The sequence below is a fragment of the Syngnathus scovelli genome, chromosome 15 (genome assembly GCF_024217435.2).
Source record: "Syngnathus scovelli strain Florida chromosome 15, RoL_Ssco_1.2, whole genome shotgun sequence".
Taxonomy (NCBI): Eukaryota; Metazoa; Chordata; class Actinopteri; order Syngnathiformes; family Syngnathidae; genus Syngnathus; species Syngnathus scovelli.
The window spans coordinates 8016504-8038105 of NC_090861.1; the positions used below are offsets into that span (position 1 = coordinate 8016504).

At 41.5% G+C, this 21602-nt stretch overlaps 1 protein-coding gene across 2 annotated transcripts; it reads left to right on the forward strand.

The window, feature by feature from the left end:
* Positions 1 to 4094: 4094 nt before the first annotated feature.
* On the forward strand, positions 4095 to 18442 carry fgf11b (fibroblast growth factor 11b). 2 transcript variants are annotated; one of them, XM_049742381.2, is made up of 6 exons: positions 4095 to 4496; positions 4864 to 5188; positions 12348 to 12458; positions 13081 to 13184; positions 17152 to 17350; positions 17596 to 18442. In XM_049742381.2, exons 2-6 carry the CDS (start codon positions 4996 to 4998, stop codon positions 17730 to 17732), a joined length of 744 nt encoding a protein of 247 aa, XP_049598338.1. In that variant the 5' UTR covers positions 4095 to 4496; positions 4864 to 4995; the 3' UTR covers positions 17733 to 18442. The 2 variants fall into 2 exon arrangements, with proteins under 2 accessions (XP_049598338.1, XP_049598339.1); XM_049742382.2 differs by lacking the exons at positions 4095 to 4496; positions 4864 to 5188 and adding an exon at positions 5215 to 8456.
* Positions 18443 to 21602: the final 3160 nt, after the last annotated feature.

Consider the following 21602-nt stretch of genomic DNA (forward strand, 5'->3'; position numbering starts at 1 on the left):
TTGTTAAGACTCAAACTTTTTTACGTATTTTCCAAGTATCATTTGTTCAGCACAGTTTAACCCCATTGTCCTTTTTCCCAAATCTTGATTACGGCACATTCTCGAATGTCCGTTTTGCGAATCTCAACAAGCAAATCGTTTTCAAGCAGTTATGAAGAGCAAACCTCCAACCTACAAATGCACAAAATTTTGGATGACCCATTTCTAGTTGTTATCACTGTCATTGTCGTGATTCAGAAGGAGCAAACACTTCCCAGTAGGCCAGAAGGTGCAGCTCATCTATTATTATCGCTGGTAAAGACTCAGTAACCTAGATTGACTCCCACCGTTGAGTTCATAGTTTTGGAAACACACACTCTCAGCTTCAAAAGTATTGGTACAGAGGAGCCTAATCCCACTGTTCCAATACCCAAGCAAACATCCAGAACCTCGCTCCAACTCTCTGACCACATGATTACATCAGCAATGAAGAAAGCACCCATGTTGTGGCCTCAAGAGCTGCTCCAAATCCATTAATTTTTAACGTGATCAGAATACAATTTCATCCAAGTTCCAAATTCACCCATGGAGGATATAATAAATCTAAAATATGGTCTTTATAACTGTAGTCCCACCATCTGAATAATGCACACATGCGGGTTAAATCCAAAAGGCTTGCTAAAAATGATGCAGGCCACTATTCCTGCATGTGAATCAACTGGGTATTAACAAAACATCCTCTTTTACAGATAGAAGTTAAAAGTGGCCTATATTCAAATAGCGTAGGGTGTGAAATGCAAAATTTTCAAGTAGCATAATTCTGGGTCACGAAAGACTAAAAACAAGGCATGAAATGGGATGTATTCTCAGATTGGAATCAGGCCTCCCCAAAAATGAATAAAAATCAGATTTAAAAAAGATTAACAATTTTATTGCAACATATCTGTTAATGTGAGCCCGATGTGTACAAAACAACAAAACCTGCACCACACCTTTGACCTAAAAGTCGAGCCGAATTTCTTTCGACAAATTGTCAGGTTGCTAGGCCAGACAGGGGTGTGTCATCCAAGACGCCCTTGGTGCAGTCAAACATGCTGTCTGCCTAAATCATGTTTAGATCCAAGGACAAAAGATGCCTCCTTAACCTAAGTGATGTTTATCAGGATTTTCAGAAAAGCATTACATCATCATAATCAAGTTAATTAAGATAATTGGCGGATAGAACAATAAATACAGGTTCATTTGCATATATCATGAAAGTACTTGTCACTCTTGCACACATACTCGCTGCATCGCGATGCTTTGTTCCATATTAGACAATAGCCGCCGCGGTGATAGCTAAGTATGTTTACATAAGAATACAAACGCATGCACAAACACACACGCAAAGCCAGAAAGAGTTAAGCGCATCAAAACAATTGGCCTAGTTCTGTCTTTGTCTCCCTCCTCCCGTTATCACTCTCTCTCTTTCGTTCTCGCTCTCTCTCCTTCAATCCGCCCTCAGCTCATCACGTTGTCCATAGATGACAGGAGGCATTCTTCTCTAATCCCCCTCCATTATGCATCCATGTGCAATCTGAAGCTTGCTTCTTGCATGCACAAATGATATTTCCAATGTCGGTGACCCATGGGTGCCTTGCTCATTAGCTCTGAGCTGTACATATCAGTCTCCATTTCACTCTTTGTTTTGCTCGATTCGGGTCATTATATGCTAATTGGGTTTGAAACATGAGAATTTCTCGGCACATGCGATGCATTTTTTTTTTTTTTGCACATACCTTCGGATAACACGATGAACCTCATTCACGTTACAAGTTACAATCCAAGAAACTGAATTAAAAAATGGGCCACTTTAAAGTGGAAATCAGACATTGCAGTCCAGTTAATAGAAACTGATTTACATTTTTACGACTAAATGCGTACTGATTTGCAGGCTTTAATGAAAAATGACGCTTTTGCACTTCTACTTGTAGTTCTCCTTTTCTCATGTACATCATTTTTCCTTTTGCCTCAGGTTAAATGCGGCAGGTAAATCTGTAGGATTAACTTTGCCTTTCACTAAGAAACTAAAGATCCCTCTATGCATGCTAATACGAGAAAACCCAACTCGTCACATTCTGTCAACTCTCAAATATCTTACTGACTGAAGACAGGATAATTCCATCTTCACAAGGATGAAAAAAACATCACCGTTATAAAATAAAATGAAAAAAGAATCTTCACCCACTGAACAGAGTAAGGACAAAATGCAGATTTGGAAGGTGGATGTAGCCGAAAGCTGAGGAGTTGATCTTTTGGGAGATCACATGTGCACCTCCCATCGCAGATGTTCTGCTGATTTAGTATCATAACATCTTTAGGAGGCTCAAAGATTATTTTTCTGAAAATATTTTAGTAGTCTTAGTTTGATGCAGGAATATTTTGGTTTTAGAAAAGAGACTGTTTTGAGTGGTTACAATCATTTCTCATTGAACTCAAATACAAATCATTCAGAGGTTTAAATTCTCATAATTGGACGGTGACCTGACATTGAACATGAATGTTGACAGAAGACCACATCAATTCATCAATTAAAGTATCTAATAAAACATTCAGAAAGAAAAACATCCCAAGAATACACAGGAAGGTTTTTCTGACACAAGTTGTGACTCAAGCAACATATACTAACCTTTGGCAACGACTATCATCTCCATTAGGAGATTGATTCTTAACCCAGAATACAAGAGTGCACTTCAGAATGAGGTAATATTTTAGAAATGAGAAGAAAACGTTGACTTCTCTTGACTTGTCAATACAAAGTGCATTATCTCTTGCGCACTTCCGTCGCGCTGTGCCCTTGTCCCTCCACTGAGACCAAACCGCCACTGTCAACTGTCAATCAAGTCGTGACGTACGGTGACCTTGTGTGGCATTGTTAGAAACCATTTGAATTGACCTTGGCTTTTGCTTCTGCTCCGAGTTTCCTGGGAAAAAGGCTTGCAAAAGAGGTGCCAAGGAAAATAGCGAGATTGATTAGTCCTCAGATCAGTTGCTTTAGTGGATTTGAAACCCGAAGTTCCGGGGAGATTTTCATAGGATTTCTATGTCCAATCACAGCACAGCATGACTGTGTCGTTTGACTATTAATTCATTTGGCATCATGCACATGTCGTTCTTTAAACAGCTAAAACTAACATTTATTTCCCTAAAGTATTTTCTTATATACACAGCTGAACATATAATACCTTTCTGAATATGAGAAAGCGAGCAAATGTTTAATTTTAACAAAGGTGATTCTTATCATATCAACCCAAATCTAATATTTGCTTTCAGACTGATTGAAGGCATAAAGCAACAAAAGAACGCAGCAGGGTATTTGGCTGGTGAGACGTCTAATGAGGCACAATGTCTGCCCATATGGAAGCATAGTTTTGTAAATGCTTCATTATTTTGTATTCATGCTTAAAAAACAAAAAAAGAGTCAAGGTTATTCCTTGCTTCAAAGTGTGCACAAAGACGTGGATGCCAGTATCAGCAGTATAAGATATAGGAATCAATATATTTATTGCTTTAATTTTGGATATGAGATGAATTAAATAAATCACAGGGAGAGTGGCGATGACGACTTGATTAGGAGATTGCTGCTGTGGGAGCGCAATACTGACAGAGACGCAGGCAGCAGCAGCAGCAGCAGCAGCAGCAGCAGCAGCAGCAGCAGCAGCAGCAGCAGCAGCAGCAGCAGCAGCAGCAGCAGCAGCAGCAGCAGCAGCAGCAGCAGCAGCAGCAGCAGCAGCAGCAGCAGCAGCAGCAGCAGCAGCAGCAGCAGCAGCAGCAGCAGCAGCAGCAGCAGCAGCAGCAGCAGCAGCAGGGAAGACTCCACTAACAAAATATTCTCATGCGTGGATGCATTTGTGTGTGTGGAAGGAGGTGAAGTGCCACAATGTGCTCCTTTCACCATCAGTTCTCCTCAACATTGATTGAATCCCCCCCCCCCCCCCCCTCACCCCCTTTATTAACACACAGATAACCAGCAGCCTCTTCAAAGGTGTGAATTTGTGAATTGGTCACTCACTGTTGTTGTTTTTTTTTTTTTGCCAGACAACCTCACACACTCACACATCGCAGCTTCTCACCCCCTCCCTCTCTTTCTCTCTCTCTCTCTCTCTCCCTCGCACTCATGAATGTCACCTCTACTGATGGTGGCTGCCGGAATTCACACACACATCCTCTCAAAGCCACTCGCTGACTTTGGATGAGGAGGAGGAGGAAGCGGGGGCAAGGAGGGAGTGGGGGAGCCGGTGCTGAGGGGATTCGCTGAGGACTGTGGGAACGGGGCAATGCCATCCAGAGGCAGAAGCGGAGTCTCTATCTATCTGAGTCCATGTCTCTTCACCGTTCCCACAAGCGTCGTCAGCGTGCCGCCTGCTGTTCTACCTCTGGATTTAAGTCCGCCGGATTACCGCTAGGACTTCCACATCATTGTTGGACGCTGCCACCTTTAAATGGGAGGCAAAGTTCCTCCGTGGACTGCACAAATGGTGACAAACACCTTGATTTTTCATGCTTCTTTGATAGCTTCCTAGCATTAAAGATGATTTCACTTTTCTTGAGCAAAACACTTTTTATATGTGGAGTCATTTTTTTGTAATGCCTGAAAGTAGGACTAGTTACATTTTGAACTTGTCTATGGAGGGAATCTTTATGGTGTTGAAAATTTGTGAAGAAAAGCATCATCCTTTTCCAAAGCCATCCTTGCTTCATGTGATCAAAATGTGACTGTAGCACTTTCACTCTACGATATATTCGTGTGTGTGGCGAGTGTACATTGGACTGCAGGTGAACTTGCATCTCTCCCAGTTCTTCCATTTCCGCGCCCACTAAACTGTTCCCTGTTAACCCACTTAGGGTTCCCCTGTGGGGGCTTCTCTACAACCTTTCGTCCTACTCCAGATTTTGCAGCAAGCAAAAGCTCCAGCAGCAGAAGGGGCGCAGGAAAGGAAGACACCCCCCTCCCAAAGTTGAGAGGGGGGTGGGAAAATGGCAGCTCTTGCTAGCTCACTCATCAGACAGAAACGGGCAGTCAAGGACGACCAAACCAATCGACCGGTAGCCAACAAGCGGAAGCCCTGTCCGAAGAGCAACAAGTCCCTGTGCCAGAAACAGATCCTGGTTCTCATCTCCAAAGTAAGACTATGTGGGGGTCGCAAAGGTCGCAACGAGAAGAGACCAGGTGAGTCATTGCCTCCATCAAACTAATCTACTGTGCATACCATTAACATTTTATGTGGCATTTTATCTGCCCCTATTTGCTTGCTTTATATACATCGTGAAAAACTATGAGCGTTTCGCCCCCTGCTAAATTCAATTTTCAAATAAGATTATATGCATTGGATGAATGGACTCTTTCGCAAACAACAGTGATTTATCTACACGCAAATGTATACAGACAGGCTCACATTTACATTAAGGTAGCCCCAGTAAAGCTGTTAAAGTCAGCATGAAATATCATTATTAACTGCAAAAGTCAAGAGAAATATCTGATAGGAAGTCTGCCTATATAAAAATTTTCAAGCTCAGTAAGAGATTTAACACTTAATAATCGTGATTATAATTTTCAGTTAAGTTCTCCTTATGATGCAAAATAAGTGAATTGCTATTTTTGCTTTATTGTATTGGTAAAGGCACAATGCAGCTCTTGTATTAGCTGTCTTTAGATTTTGCAGGTTTACTTGGTGTACCGATATGACGTACGCTAAAATTGCTGATGCAAAACAGAGTCGGATCGGAATGATTAATTTTGATCGCAACGTAGCATAAGGAGAGAGATGTGATTGAACGTTATGTTTAAATGACTCATGAGCTTACACAGAGTTGTTCATTTCCATGATTAACGAAAACATTTTCTCAAACAATTTGCGAGGATTTAGGGCGCATTTGCATGAGAACAATGTCTTGAAAATCAGAGTTTTTGTTCTCAGCATTTGTGAAAAGTTCCGCTGATTTCACAATGAGCAGTAGAATTGCCAGAGGACACAGATTTGCATACGGGGCATGCGCACAAACTGGTTGTCCTCCCTTCATTGTCCAACAGCATGTTTGACTTGAGAATTTGAGTTATGGGAGTACTGCGGCGCCTCTGGTCAAAGAAAATGTACAAATTGCTGGAGAAGCTTAAGCAAGCTCATTACCATGAGCTTGACATACGCGACAGTCCTTTCTCCCGACATTCATGAAGCAGCTTGTGAACGTTTTATTTTTTTATGTTGGGGGTTTTGCTGTCTAAGACCCGAACCAGCAAAGCAATATAACTTGAATCTGTTTTTATGGTGAAACTGTCTCATATAAACTGCTTCTCAATCACTTGATAGCTTTAATAATAGTAGGAGGTTTCAAGTTGATCTTTAGATGCCAATTCTGTTTTTTTTTAAAAGACACTATTCCATCAACTGGAGAGAGAAAATAAGTGGTTCTATTATTATAATGCTCCTAGTTTCTATTCCTGAGGGGAACTGTTTTGCTTTACTAAAGCACAAGAAGTCTGCTTCAGTCTCACAATGCAAGTTTGAGACACGGTGCTGAACAATGTCCTCCATGAAAAGGCCACATACTGTCACACTTGATTGGGGAAGACGGTGAAAGTTTGAGTGTTTGCCTGCCTGCAGCGCCAAAGGCTGTTTCAAAGCACATTTAATGTGGAGCATGATGAGCAATGATGATGAGGACCATCTATCATTCTCAACATACGTCTGCTGAACTTCAAACAGCATTTTGCTTTAAAATTCAGTCAAGTTCATTCAATGGGCACAAGACGGTTGCACAGCACAGTGGATCATTTATGACATTGTGAAGTAATCGTATAATTTTGCCCGTTTCGGTGAGTACCAATGCAGCTGTAACATCATAAAACGGTTACACACTGCAAGATTACAGCTGGTCATTGTGTTTTTATTTCTTTTGTGTAGCCTGGACAATGAACCAACATAGAGTAGCTGTCAGATTAGCATCATGTTTGATGTTGCAGTGGCAAAAAAAGGTGAAATAGGGACGTATTGTTCCTTTTGCTTATCAAGATTTGTTATTATCATTTTGATTGCATGAGACACTGTTCAGATGCTCTGCATGCTGTTTAAGGAATGCCGCTCTGTGTCAAATGCAAAACTTTCGAAGGAGGATTGTGCAAATATTGAGAATTTGGGGAAATGCAAATGTTGAGAATTTGGGGAAATGGAATATTGTGAGTGGCTGGCCACTAATCCACAGTCTACCCCGCCTATCACCCAAAGTCAACTTGTTGGTTTCCAATCCCAATCTCTTCATTTGCCTTTTCTGTGCTTAACAGAAAGAACATTGTTCAAATCAAATGGTTATTGAGGTCAAAATATTGGACATTTTCCTGCAAGAAGATCAAAGGTGATATTGCGGCCAGAAAAGAAATGATGCCTTGGCATCACTTTAGTCAATTTACAAGCCTTCAATGGGATTTGGCTCATGGCCCCAGGAAACATGATGTTTCACGGTGATTGCTATAATATGCTGTGATGTCTCAAATCAGCGTTGAATTCATTCATGTTATGTTTTGTCACAAAACCGAAATTGAGCAAAACTGAAACCAGCAAGATGGTACTTGATTGATCTGGGAGACGTATTTTACATGGAGAGCTGGGGATGCCACACCTGAGTTGCTTGGGGCCATTTTACAAATTGGCACATCTGATCGTAATTTATTCATTCATAATTATTATTAGTGCTTGGTCTACTCTACTTTCTTTCATATAGGTTGGGCTAACAATGCTGGAGTCAAAGTCCCTGGCACCAAATTGCATGTTTACGAGATACGTTGACTTTACAATATCCTGTGGGTGAGGAAAGCGATTAAAGATTAAGCTACATTTATACAACTCAACTGCAAGTCATTTGTACACACAAAAGTTTCCCACTTGCACACACGAGAAGTAAAGCTGCATTTCCACAAAACAACCAGGGGCTCTGTTGATTATTTAATCTCTTCTCTAATCTCAAACACTTTTTAAAAAAAAAAAAGGGGGGGGGGTTGTCTCAACATTTGATCAAACCAAAGCATCACATTTCCCACAAATCTGCATAGATCCATTCAATGGCTACAGCCCTTATAATATAATATATTGACAAATATTGTATAGGCAACAACATTAGAATTAAAAATCTAGTTGAAACTTTGATTTGCATTGCTGCAAGGCGAAGCAGTGCAGTCGAGTACGTATCTGAGGACTATTTGAGCACAAATGTTAGGCCACGGCTGGGAAGCAACAGACCGAGTTACAAGGAGAGATCCAGCCGAGGATGGCATTAAGCTGACCCCAAGAGATCAGGGCCGGGCAAAGTCGCTTACTCGACAACACCTGATCAGACGATGCAGTGTTGGGTAGCTTCTCATCAGAACTTTACTGACTGTGACAGGGGTCAGAGCAAGGCAGAGGGAAAGCGAACAGGCGGGAGGGAGGAGGAGGAGTCCGGTAAAGGTAAACATACTAATAGGTGAAAAATCAACATCTTAGTCATGTGAGAGAGAAAAAATTGTCTTTCTAAGTGGGGCCGGATGGGAACGCTGAGCAACCAGACAGATAAAGGGGGGTAATCAAACACGCGGGAAGAGAAGTAAAGAGAGATAGCAGAGGAGATTAAAGAGAAGGTGGGTGGAAGTGAAAAGAGCTGTGAATCAGCCTGCCGTACAGAAAATGCCAGACCACTGGGCTGGATATTAACTGTCACTGCGAAAGCTCCTTTCAACATGAACTTTTCGCTGGCCCCTTTTTTTTTATGCTGTCGAGAGAGCTTTTTTCCCGTTTGTTGTTAAATTTGATTGTTGTTATATTTGATATTTGATTGACTCATATGATTGGATGTTGTTCGACATGCACAATTACCAATGCTCCTGTGTTAACATGCTGGAAATCGATAACGGTGAATATTAAACTCGGTGGGAATATGTGGAGGGACAATATTACCAGGGCATGTCTGAAACAACAACCATCAACGTGTTAGAGCTCTAAACTTGGAGAATGAACATCGGAAGGATCAAACCATCGAGAACTAAATGGCGTGAAATGATGAGTGATTACGAGAAAACTCCGTAATTTATTCCATCCTTTAAAATTCATCAGATTAGATCCAAGCGAAGCAATAAAGTTTCCAACTCTAATCTTTTCGTGGTTTCTTAATAACAGTGGAAATCTGCATCAGCTTATGGGTTTTATTTATGCGTTTACTTTCATTTTGTGGCTTATCTAATTCTGTGTCTCTTGATTGCAGAAGCTTCCTGTCACTTGCGGAAAAAAAAACAAAAAAAAAACGGCAAAGGACATGAGCGGATTGTCTGTGCTGCTTTCTGAATTTAGAGTAGGCTTGATATTTAGCTGTGGAGAAGATGTTGACAAAGCTCTTGAGGCGACTGAGGGATGTGTATGCAGAGAGCATCCGTTTGTTTCCTGTCGTCCTGAAGGTAGCACCTTAACCTCCCACACATTCTTGCTAAGTGGAATCGGTGGGCGCTTTGATTAAAGCTGACAGGGACAGACTGAACTTACCTCTGACCAGAGAAAGACAGTGAAGATGTACTAGGACACCTATTGGGGTGCTGATGAGAAGACAAGTGAGAAGGAACGTGCAGAAAGAAAAGGGGCAAGAAAATAAGCGAAGAAAAGCTCTCAAATGACCAAAGTTATATAATATGTCTGGGGTGTGCTTATATGAATAGTTTATGAATGCAAATTAAAAAATAATAATATTATATGACTCAACGACTATAATATATCCCTTGGCAATGTTCAACTGAGATGTGATTGCTAAGCAGAACATGCAGAATGAAATTTTCTGGAAGGAGTAAAGAGCTCCTGAAACTGACTTTCAACAGCTGGAACAAAACCAATGTATATTTTATTTACGTACTATTTATATTTGTGTTTGATTTCTCTGATTGTCTCCTTTAAAGTCTCACCAGAGGACTGTGCTGTTGTGAAATTCTTACAATTAACTCAATATTTGATCTATTTGATATCTGTCCAAATGCATGTTTAAAAATAAGAGGGTGGCAGAGACATAATAGACAGGGAGGTAAGAATTTTAAAGTCTTGAGAATGTACAGTAAGTGAAGGAACCCCCCCCCCCCCCCCCTTGTTTGATTCGGTCAAATGTCCTTGGCTGCTCAGTCATGCAGCTCCTCGTAATTACCTGCAGCCCTCTCAATAGAAACTCGGCTGCCGGGGGGTTAGCAAGCAACATACTGAGCTTGAATCAAGGCCGATAAAAACATTAGCGCAATGATAACTAACACCTACCCAACACCGATTAGTGATCAACCTCAACTACTGCTTATTTTTCCAGAGCAATTACATGGCAGCTAAGGGTTTAAACATCCTTGATGGCTGCAGTGATGCGTGAAGTGATTGCCTCGGCTTCTAATGCGTGTTGAACTCATTTATACAGACACACTTCTAATTGCTTGGTGAATGGTGGTACTATTAGAATGAGGCCTCATTCCTCCCGCGGGGTTTTCAATAGGATTATTGCTATTGAATGTAAATTGATGAGGGGCGTCCCTGGGTGTGTAGACCGTCAAATGGCTACTGCAGCGCTTTCATAAACAAAAACATTCTCTGGTATCTTGTTTCTGGGATATTAGAACTTGAAATGGAGCAGCTACTCACGGGTTTTTCTACCTGCCAACTGCTATTGTTGGTCAGGTTCGTAATGTGATGAAGGTCGCTCGGGAAACGGGTCTGCTGATGTTACGGGTACCACTTGCGCCAGTGATGTACACAAACAGACAGGGAGGTCTCTTTTGTGACCCACACTCCACTGACCTGGATCAGCTAATGTTTTCTGTCACTCAAGCCCACATGGGTCCTGCGAGTGATGAACGACATCATACACAAGCCACACATGGGAAATATGCACAGTTTCGGAGAGCAGAATGTGCCTCGGGCATATTTAGCTCAAGTTTTGCAAGTCAGATGCAGGTGTTGAAAGGTGACATGCTGTTGCAATCGAATTACACTTTGTATGACATCTGGATTTGGTTGCCACCCTAGCATAGAAACATTTGTTATTTTGCAGAGGGAGCAAGCCAGGAAACCAAAAACGACTTTATGTTTGGGCTTTGAATACATCTGTAGGCCACTACCTCAAAACACTGAGCAGTCACTTTCTTTTCTACTTGAGTCTGTGTTGCATTTGCATCAGTGCGACAGAAGCACAGAGTTTGCCCTCATGTAAACAACCGTGTGTTTTGCTAATCCAACGGGAGGTAGACTGCTGTCACAACATGTTACTTTCCGTCAGTGCATGCACGTCTTCAGGACTTTTGGGAGCGGGAGAGGGGATATGACATGACAGTAAGAAGGACACAAATCATTAAAGCTGGAGTTGAACGTTTTGTGAAAAAGGAGCATTACATACAGATGTCGCATAGTAGAAACGATTGCTTAGTCTTTCTTAGCAGAAGGAATGTTAAACAAGTTGGAAAACATGTTTCGGGGCGGGGGCAAAGAAGATGGCAAGCAGATTTCAAAGTCATTAGCCGGGAAACGTTGCGGCGGCATGTTTGTAACGATGGGAATAGGTCACCATTTCACTTATGCCTTGACCCTGGAACACTTCCAGAGGAACTCTGCACTCTCGATCTCATCACTGGATCATCATCATGCCAATTTCTTGCTCCCTGTGCTAGTCACCGCAAGCCGGGGGTACTGTATTGCGCAACGTGCCAGGGCACTCCCGGGGAGGCTGAGGACATGGGCGGAGTTTGGTGGAGGAGGAACACCCACAACACTCCCTGGTCCTGCTCCTTCATCCATGTTCACCTCTCTCATTAGACATACATTGAAGAGGAATGGTAAGATTAATAAGTGTGAGCAGTAAAAAAAAAAAAAAAAAAAAAAGACAAAATAAAAAAGATGAGTCATAGTGGACCGGCAGGGTTCTCCTTACTGTTTGAATGACCAAGAATCAGGAGGTGAGGTTCTGTCTCTTTCTTAAATTAAAATGAGCTGCGGGGCTTTTGCTCATTAAACATTCACTCTTTTTCACCACCACTCTTCCTGTCCTCCACTGCCCAGGTTCCTGATTGCATCTTTTATGTGGCTAACTCTCTGACTCTGACTAAATTTAGCCTTTGATGACCCCAGCAATTGCTAAAAAAGCACATGGTAGCAAATTATTGCATTAATGCCATGGCTAAAACAAAATATAGTATTAATCACCTACTGGGTGTATATCACAAGGGTTTTGGGTTTGAGCGATAAATGCACCTTGGGCAATTTAAATAAGTAAAAATGCGGTTGAATAATCTGATTAAGGTTTCAGAAAAAGGCATGAGTTTCTTCTTCTGATCTAATCAAGATGTTCATTTGCAGAGCCACAACTGAAAGGCATTGTGTCCCGCCTGTATAGCCAACATGGATACTACCTACAGATGCAGCCCGATGGCACCATGGATGGCACAAGAGATGAGAGCAGTTTATTCTGTAAGTGTGTGTTTACCATTAAGCCTCTTTTGGCATTTCGCTAAATCTGTAACTCTTGAGGGGTGCCACCTTCATAGCTAATATAGTGGTCATTTTAATTCTTCTTACTGACATAATGTGAATGTTATTTTAACCTCTAGAAGTCTAATTTTATCTTTTCAGCTTTAAATTATGCAATTTATCCTGCAGGTATAATTGAATTTGGAGGTTTGACCCTCCGCACAAAGCGCTATATTCAGCGCTCAATTTTAAAAATTTTACACATTTAGTATTTTGCTGCTGCCTTAGCTTTGAAGCATTGTGTCTAACTATCCACTTTTATCTCTGCTCCAAGCCCCATTTGCTGAGGTGGAGCATCCCGCTATTATCCAGTTTTAGACGGTGTGTTAAGCTTAGCGAAGGTGACACGGTGTAGAGTTTGCTGCAACATAAACTCCGAGAGGTCACAGCATTTGGGCAAAAAGGGAGATGTAGCGTGCAGTGGAGAGACTGCAGCCCCCAAGACTGCGACAATGTAGAAAGAACATGGACGTTTTTAGCTGCATGATTTTGAACTCAACATTGTCTGACTTACTATTTTCTCTGCTTTCCCATCTTCCCTAAACTGTTTCATCCAATTTAGCGCAGTTTAACCTAATTCCCGTGGGACTGCGGATTGTGGCAATCCAGGGTGCAAAGACGGGGCTGTATCTTGCCATGAATAGTGACGGATACCTCTATACTTCTGTAAGTATGCGGTGCAGATCAGTCTATGAAAGCCCAAAATATTGGTGATTTTTGAGAGGTAAGCTTCACACGCTGCTATGCATGAGCCGGATCACGTCGAAGCTTTTTAGTGGTTACTGATAAGCATTTCGCTGTGTCATCATATAAAGAGGAAATACATGCAAGGCCTTTATCTTCACTATGGTCATTTTGGATTTAGAAGTCAATTCTGCTGCCTGTCAAATATATGATTGGTAATCAGAATTCTCTTAAAGCTTTTAGCATTACATTTTAAATGACACCTCACTCATGAATATCTAATTAAATGACATTGACCCATAAAAAAAATGATACCCACTCTTTTACTTTTTCACTTTTTTTTCACATTTTGTTTTTATGAGTTGGTTTTAGTGAAGGATATGAGGGCAATTATGTGCAAAATGGTGTGGAATATGCCAAATGCACAAGCTCGTATTATCCCGTGAGCTGCACTGCTTATTATGCTTTTCCTCTGTGTGGGGATTTCCTCTGCTGCAGTCAATAGCTGGAGTGCGGCTCACATTTCGTTAGGAGAAACCCACATTTACATACGTGCATGCACGCACACTCTCGCATGTAGGTTCCTTACAAGTGAACACCTGTCTTTTGGTGTAATATCATGCATATTTGATTTTATGACCCCATATTTTCCTCTCAAGTGTGTCTAACGCACCAATTTAATGGTGCAGGAAGGGATTGAAGGTAGAATGGCACACTTCTCTGCTCAAAGGCCGTGCTCTGCTGTGCTTTTCTTTTACATTAAAAAAAAAAAATCCCAAGTGAAAACAATTTTAGGACACATTTTCTTCTAGATGCTCAATGTAGACCCAGCTCTGAAAGAAATGTTTTCTTGCCAAAATGTCCTCAACCCGTTATACAGTAAATACTATCTATTTCTTTTGTGGAATGCCTCTCCACTTAATTTTTAAAAAATAGTGTATTTATTATATTTAAACCCCCTTTATGAATCCCATTAATGGGTTCAGCAGCCTATTTGACACTTTGCCTTTAAGGTGGTGGTATCAAACTCGAGGCCCGGGGGCCATTCGCAGCCCTTAGGAGGATGTTTTATGGCCATCTACAAGATTTTGCCATAATTGCCCCATGCATGTGATTTTTTAAAAATAATCAATGGGCTACCAAACTCAGGCACAGGACAGCTTTCGGTGAAATATAATTCTGAAGTGACACTAATATGTATGTAAAATCTGTGATTATCTATAATAGTTATCTGGAGTAATGAGTTTGGATATGAAATGTCTCTGGTGATAATGACACAACACAAGCTTTACTTGTTTCCTGGGTCGCGGTAGATAATTAAAAGCTGAGTGATTACTAAAGGCAGCAGGTGTCACAGAAGGTTGGAGAGAGAATGGAAGCTGCTCCTCCCCTCTCTGATACGAACCATCTGCCAATCAGATCAGCATGGGACGCAAATCATCACATTATCATCAGCATACTTTATGTATGTTACCATAAAGCGTTATTAAAAGTCTGCCATATATGGTGCCAGACAGCATTGAGTGTCTGTTAAACCTCTTAATGTGCACATCCATGTCTTATTGACTTACGTAACACGGTGCAGCTGCATCTGACTCCAAAACATCAGCAACATGCTCTGCTGTTGCCTTTTGATCCTTTTCTGTACAGTGCACACATATGACGCAGTTTCCATTGCATTGCTTTTATGTTTGCTTCCATAGTATTATGGAAATATGATGTGATGTTTCTGAGGCTGGGCAAATGCATGTTTTTCATGTACCACGGGAGCTGATGGGCTAGTCAATAGGCTCAGGAGCCCCCGTATGACGCTGTGACCCCTGCTGTCTAAAACGGAGAATGCAAATAATTGCATGTCAGATATGCCGCCAGAACATGCTGAGAATTCTAGAAGCACATCTACATTTGGAGGGCTAATTACACACATGAGGGCACAAGCCCAAATAAGACATTCTAAATTATCGATTGATTTATATTCCCTGTTCCTTACATTTTAATTATATGCGCAATGATGGTCACATGTGTTATTTTGACCTGTGATTTTATTGACACTTTACTGGTCCTGTTTGGAGGTATAATAGCAAGCCAAGTCAATGATGGCAAGGTGAGTTAAGCTTTCTGAAGGAGGTTGGAGAGATGTAATCAGAAAGGAGGGCTGTGTATTGGTGGGGATGGGGAGGCGGGTGCATTCCTGCATCATAAAATAGTTTCGTCCCATCTTATGGATTCTCAGCACGGATGCCATATATTGTACCTCTCTCATTTGGTTTGGATGCATTTTGGCACCAGATGCACAAAGAAGGCCAAGTATGGCATTCAGTTACGGAAAGGTGAAACATTTTGATTTAATGGAGAATTCAATTACTATGCATTACAGGGCTTACTGTTCTTTTTGATAAATGTGTATTGGTTTATTTTAAAACAACAACAACAACAACAGAACACGTCAATGGTAATAATCGTCCTACTGCTATGATAATAAGTATCCACTGGTTAGTTTCTGTTTTCTGCTTGGTTCCAGAGGTTACTTCAAGGGGGATTCAAAAATAGATCTAATAACATGAAAACGAAAACGGACCCTTGTGCTAAATGGCCATGAAAAATCACTTTAGTCAATAATGATTGCTTAGCCGTGCCTGGATTTTTGTTTTTGCTTTGGAGATTACAAGAATGAAAGTCAGCGGATGTGCTTTCTATAGTTTGGTTATTTTCGGGGAAGTGATTATGAAGGCTAATTAAAGGGATTACTTGCAAGAGGGGTTATCTCTTGTGATTTGGAGGTTGAACTGAAGGGCATTTTGTTAGAATGATTCTTTATTTATACACAGGAATGTGTCAGTCAGATCAAGGGGCAGACGTTTGTCAGTCCGAAATTCATTATTGGTCTTGGGGGCGATGGAAAAAAAGAGTGTCTATTTGTCTGTGTTTTTATCTTGTTCTTTTTTTGTTGCTCTCCAACCTCCCTCGCTTTTTTTCTTTCAGACACCTCCTGCCCTCTGCTCTCTGATCTGATTAATAATGAATGAAGCACATCACCTATCGATCCTATCCTCTTCGCATTAGCCAAAGCAGAGGGTATCAAACTTGTCAGAGGATCCTAAAATAGCTTCGTGCTGTGGTGGTCATAGTAGTAGCGAAGTTTGTTGAATTAGGAGCTGGGGTTTGTTTTCCCCTGGTCTGGTCAGGGAGCAGGCGTTAAATGGGCGTAAACTCTTGAAGCAGTAGAGTGGGTGCAGAAAGGTCACAAAGCCCAAAATTGCCTTGTCAGCTAAAAGGTGAATGCCTTCCAGAGAAGGAGAAAGGTCTTGTATACCGTCTTTATCTAGGGTTGGCTCTTCACTGACGTCCGTGTTTGTCAAGTGGTGGTTTCATCCTTCTCCTCAAAATCTCGGAGAAACTCAGCGCTCAGCCATTTCTGCAATGCTGATGGTGACTAATCAATTCACCAGATTGGCTTTGCTGTCTGACGGGAGAAGGACTCTGACAAGACTGATAGAGACTAAGGAAGATGTATATCTGTCTGGATTGCGTAATATCGCCACTCAACGTTATACAAGGTTCAATTGTCCTCATGTAGGAGGACACACCCATGAGGGAGCGCTCTGCTGTGAGTTTGGGGCTGAGACGGGAAATTAAGGTTTGGTTGAAACAGTGTGTGTCCATTGTTGTCAGGATTGTGATTGTTGGGCCTTTCATCTTCTTTCCCCTTGGAATGTGGAATGATTAGCAAAGCTGTGCATGTTGTTTTGCCATGTATAGTTCATGCTTTTGTACCCCAAGGATAAGGATGTCCATGCTGTTCTCAAACATGCTTTCTTTTTACATGTTCAAAGACTCCGATAATGCTTTTACGCTCTCATGACAATTGCTCATAATTTTGCTTCCCTTGCAAGAGTTGCTAATGTAAATGCACCTCTGCCCTTTTCTCTCTTTTCATGTTTATTTCTAGGATCATTTCACTCCAGAGTGTAAGTTCAAGGAGAGTGTGTTTGAGAACTACTACGTCACGTACTCCTCAATGCTCTATCGGCAGACCCAGTCTGGTCGTGCTTGGTATATCGGTATCAACCGTGACGGCCAGGTCATGAAGGGGAACCGGGTAAAGAAGAACAAAGGAGCTGCGCACTTCCTGCCTAAAGTTATCGAGGGTCCGTTTGCATTTTTATGAGCTTGGTCAGTCATTAGGGATGGGCATTCAAATATATTAAAGAATCAACTGCAGGCAAAATTAGGATCAGATAATCAACAAATCTTTATTTGTCATTTCATCAAAGAATGTAGATTCAATTCAAAAACATTATCTAATGATGAAAATTCAGATTTTCTAATGCCCATCCCTTTCAAATGTAATATGTTTGTCAGTAATTCTGGTGATTCTTTCTGTGCCATATAGTTGCAATGTATAAGGAGCCATCGCTACATGAGCTCACGAGTGAGCCCGTGAGTCCTCCACGGAAGACCACTAAAACATCCGATTCCCCGTCCTTAAAAAATGGACGGAAAGAAGCTCCCAAGGCTGACGCCTCATAGCACAGGAGACAGAGGGTGGGTCAGAGGGCAACAGTGACACAAAGTCACCCATCATGCACGGAGGACGGCTGCTGGGTGAATGGCCCTCATGGTGCGCTATGAGATGAAGGGTGAGCAGTCCATCAGCTGACATGATGAGAGAGGAGTCCCACCCCACTTTTGTCATCACAGAATGACAGACCTGGACCCTGGCCGTAACTTTTACCCCCTCCCCACGCCCATGCCAATGTCTCTAAGCCAGCCCCTATAAATTTCTTGATGCTCAGGCCCTTTCATCATCATTCATTGTCACTATGACACTTTTGTCTTTTCTCCCATGCTTATGCAGCATTTTCTCCACCGAATGTTAATATTCGCACATTTACAAAGCAGTCTCGACTTCATAATCCTCACCCATGAGTCCACTCTTGATCCCTAAACTTGGGAACTGTGTCGCCCTGCCGGATTTCCCCACACCATCTGCCGAGCGGCTCGGCCAATCATCGAGGTCAACCGACGCTCAACGAGAGATGAAACGGCTCAAAAAGTCGAGATGTCAACTGGAATCCCGGGTCAAATCGGGTCACAGCATGATGAGGATCTGGGATAAAGTGATGACTGAATATTAGAACGTCTATTCTTTCAACCACAAATATTTCTTAGCCATTGTTTTGCTAAAATGAATTTGACAATACAACTTAAAATCCATGACTTTCCAGTAATATTGAAACACTAAACACGACCCATGCAATCTTAAATCAGAGTAACATTGGGTCTAGAAATCAAAAAGGTTTTAGATGGGAACAAAATATGTATATACCAGCTTTGAAATACCACGGGATTCATCCCCCCCCCCCAAAAAAAAAAAAAACGGCGCAGACACAAAAACAGAATAAGTGACATTCTCTTTCCAGCCTTTCTCCCCATCAAGTGATCACTTATCATTAGAGAGCTAGCTCAAAGACGACACATGAACAACTGGGTCATATTTTCAATCCAGTGTGGATCAGAACCAAGTCATCTGAAACCGAGCGGAGGTGTATACTTCACTCAGCATCTGCTGTCAGCATAAAGCCAGGTTTGAAGGCAAACATCAAAGCCGGAGGAGCCTCCGAGCAGGAGCACTTGTTATTCTGACGATGTCTGGCAGCTTATCCACCCTGCTCGCTTTATCAAATCACCTTGGAAGAATCGCCCTCAAAAGTGGAGCTGTCTGAGTGGGTGTCTTGGTGGGACTGTGCCTTGTGTAGCCATGTCTTGGACTCCAAGGATGCACGTTATGCTTGGGGACGGGTGTCGGCGCAAGGGCAACTTTTTGTCATACGCAGAGGATAGGAAAAGGAAAAGCCAATGATAACTGCTCCGTCCCTGCATAGCAATCATTTCAAGTATTGTATATCAAAGTGAGAGTGTGGAGTACAGACTAGGGTGATTTAGCTGTTACGCTGACAAAGTTGGCACATTTTATGAGTTTATATTTAAAAACATCAGACATTCACATCCCTATCCACTTTACAGAGCACTGAAAGAAGGCCCGAGTGGTCATAATACTGAAGGATGCCCCCGCAAGTTGTCAAGACAGTCATACAATATGTAAACAGACAGGGGAAAAAAAAGAATGTTTGGAAAAAAAATGACTGCTAAGACTGGCTTAGTATAAGAAATAAAGTAAGTATGTGGAAGAATTCAAGGAATGTTTAAACAGGTTTGTAAAGTATGTGAATGCATGATTAAGATTTGGGTAAGACAAGACAGAGCGTAGGAGAGAAATAAAGGGCACAAGGATCGATAGATACAGTTAAACACAAACAAGAGACTTGTGACGGTTGCAAAAATGACCGGGTGGTCTGCCAGAGACAGCAAAATCTTTCTGTTCACAAAAAAAAAAAAAAAACTCAGAGGCCAGGTGTGTGGGAAAACTGACTTTCTTGTTTCTGCAGCGCATTTCAAAACATGCTCCTATCCTGACTAAGTTAAAAAAAATAAGTGCATGAGCAGACAGATGCTCTTTTCAGACATACATTAGAAGTTGAGGTAAGATTCTTCAAACAAACCACCCCCGCTACTCAGATCCCTTGTAGAGTAATCGACTATGCACACCCTGGACATTGCTTGAAACATTCAAATCTTAACTTACCATCCCGAAGGATGACAACCCACAAACCACTGGCGATAAAGAATATTAAACTGCTGTACAAGCGAGGAACAATTGAGTTGATGGACTTTTAAACCGCTGTGGTAAATACAAATCATAACTGCATTTTCCTCTAACAAAGACACGCTAATAAAACTTGTTCAATCTTGCAAGAAGTACTTCAAGTGAAGACCAGGGGATCCCGATTGCTGTAACTAATTGCAATGTTTAGAAATTGCAGCAGAGATTACATCCATTACTTTGTCAAGAAAAAAAAAAAAACACATCCACGGACTAATGTCAGAGATTGTTTTTGATTTACATGCAATGGACTAAGCGGTTCAGAAAATGGATGGATGGATGGATGGATGGATGGATGGATGGATGGATGGATGGATGGATGGATGGATGGATGGATGGATGGATGGATGGATGGATGGATGGATGGATGGATGGATGGATGGATGGATGGATGGATGGATGGATGGATGGATGGATGGATGGATGGATGGATGGATGGATGGATGGATGGATGGATGGATGGAATAGAGTCAGTTGTTTTATTTAAAAAAGCAACACTTCAGTTTCCGTTCAATGAATCCAAATGCAATATGATGTGAAATGAAGAAAACAATAATTCTGTCTGAGAAGGATGTTGATTTATTTTTGATTGATTTGTAGTTCAAGGTTCCACAAAGTGTTGCTTCCATTTTCTAATTTATGCACATGTTATAAGATGAGTCACTAATTCTATTCACTCCAGTGGGGAAGCAGAATATGAGCACGGATTATGACCGATGATAGTAAAAACTACTCATAATTTTCACAGGCTTCATAACTTGAAATTAACCATCTTTATAAAGAATACAGCTTAGCAGCCCTTTATCTCACACTTGCAGTCTTTTTTCTTTAAATGGAGTTTTTCTGACAACAAATGGAGAGATTCGATGTGGTCTTTATAAGCTATTCAGCAGTGTGCTGTATTATAAAACCTGTGACTGTGTCAGAGTTCTATCATATTTAATGTATGCTATGTCCATGATACATATGAATAATATACTGTCAAGTCCTTTTTATTCTCTTTATAGCGCTCAGTATGTGTTGTTTGTTTTTTGTTTGATGAATTGTGTTCAATTTCCAATGCAAAGTCTTCAAATAAGTGATAAGTGTGGTCTCTCTTTTTGGTCTGTTGTCTTTTGTTTGCAATGATGCATCGTTACAAATGCCCCCCCCCCCCCCCCCTACTCCCTTGCGTGACCTTCTTCCCAGCTGCTGTGAGACTATATGTTTGTGAAAGATGTATTCAAGTGAAAACACCACCAAAGCTCATATGTGCCCTGTCAGAACCAACAATGACCTACGTGGGCTCATAGTTCTGGTCACGCACGTCTTCCAAAAGTTTCCTTCAACTGTAACTGTAACTGTTTCTCTCTGACCCTCCCCCCCCCCCCCCCCCCCCCCCCCCCCCCACACACACACACACACACACACACACCACCACTTCCCCCTCGGACTCTGGGTGTCTCAATCTCAAGTCAATCTTCTTGTCTTCCAAAAAAAAAAAATCTGATGTTTTCAGAGAAAGAATAGAGACAATTTCAAGCCATAAAGGAACATGGACATTGGCCTTGACGGGCCAAAGAAAGATGGTCTGGATCTGCAGGCATTAGACACACTTCAAGACAGCCAATAAAACAACAAAAACTGGCTTTTTTCCCCCTTCTACTTCTTTATTATTATTATTTTTTTTACAATTC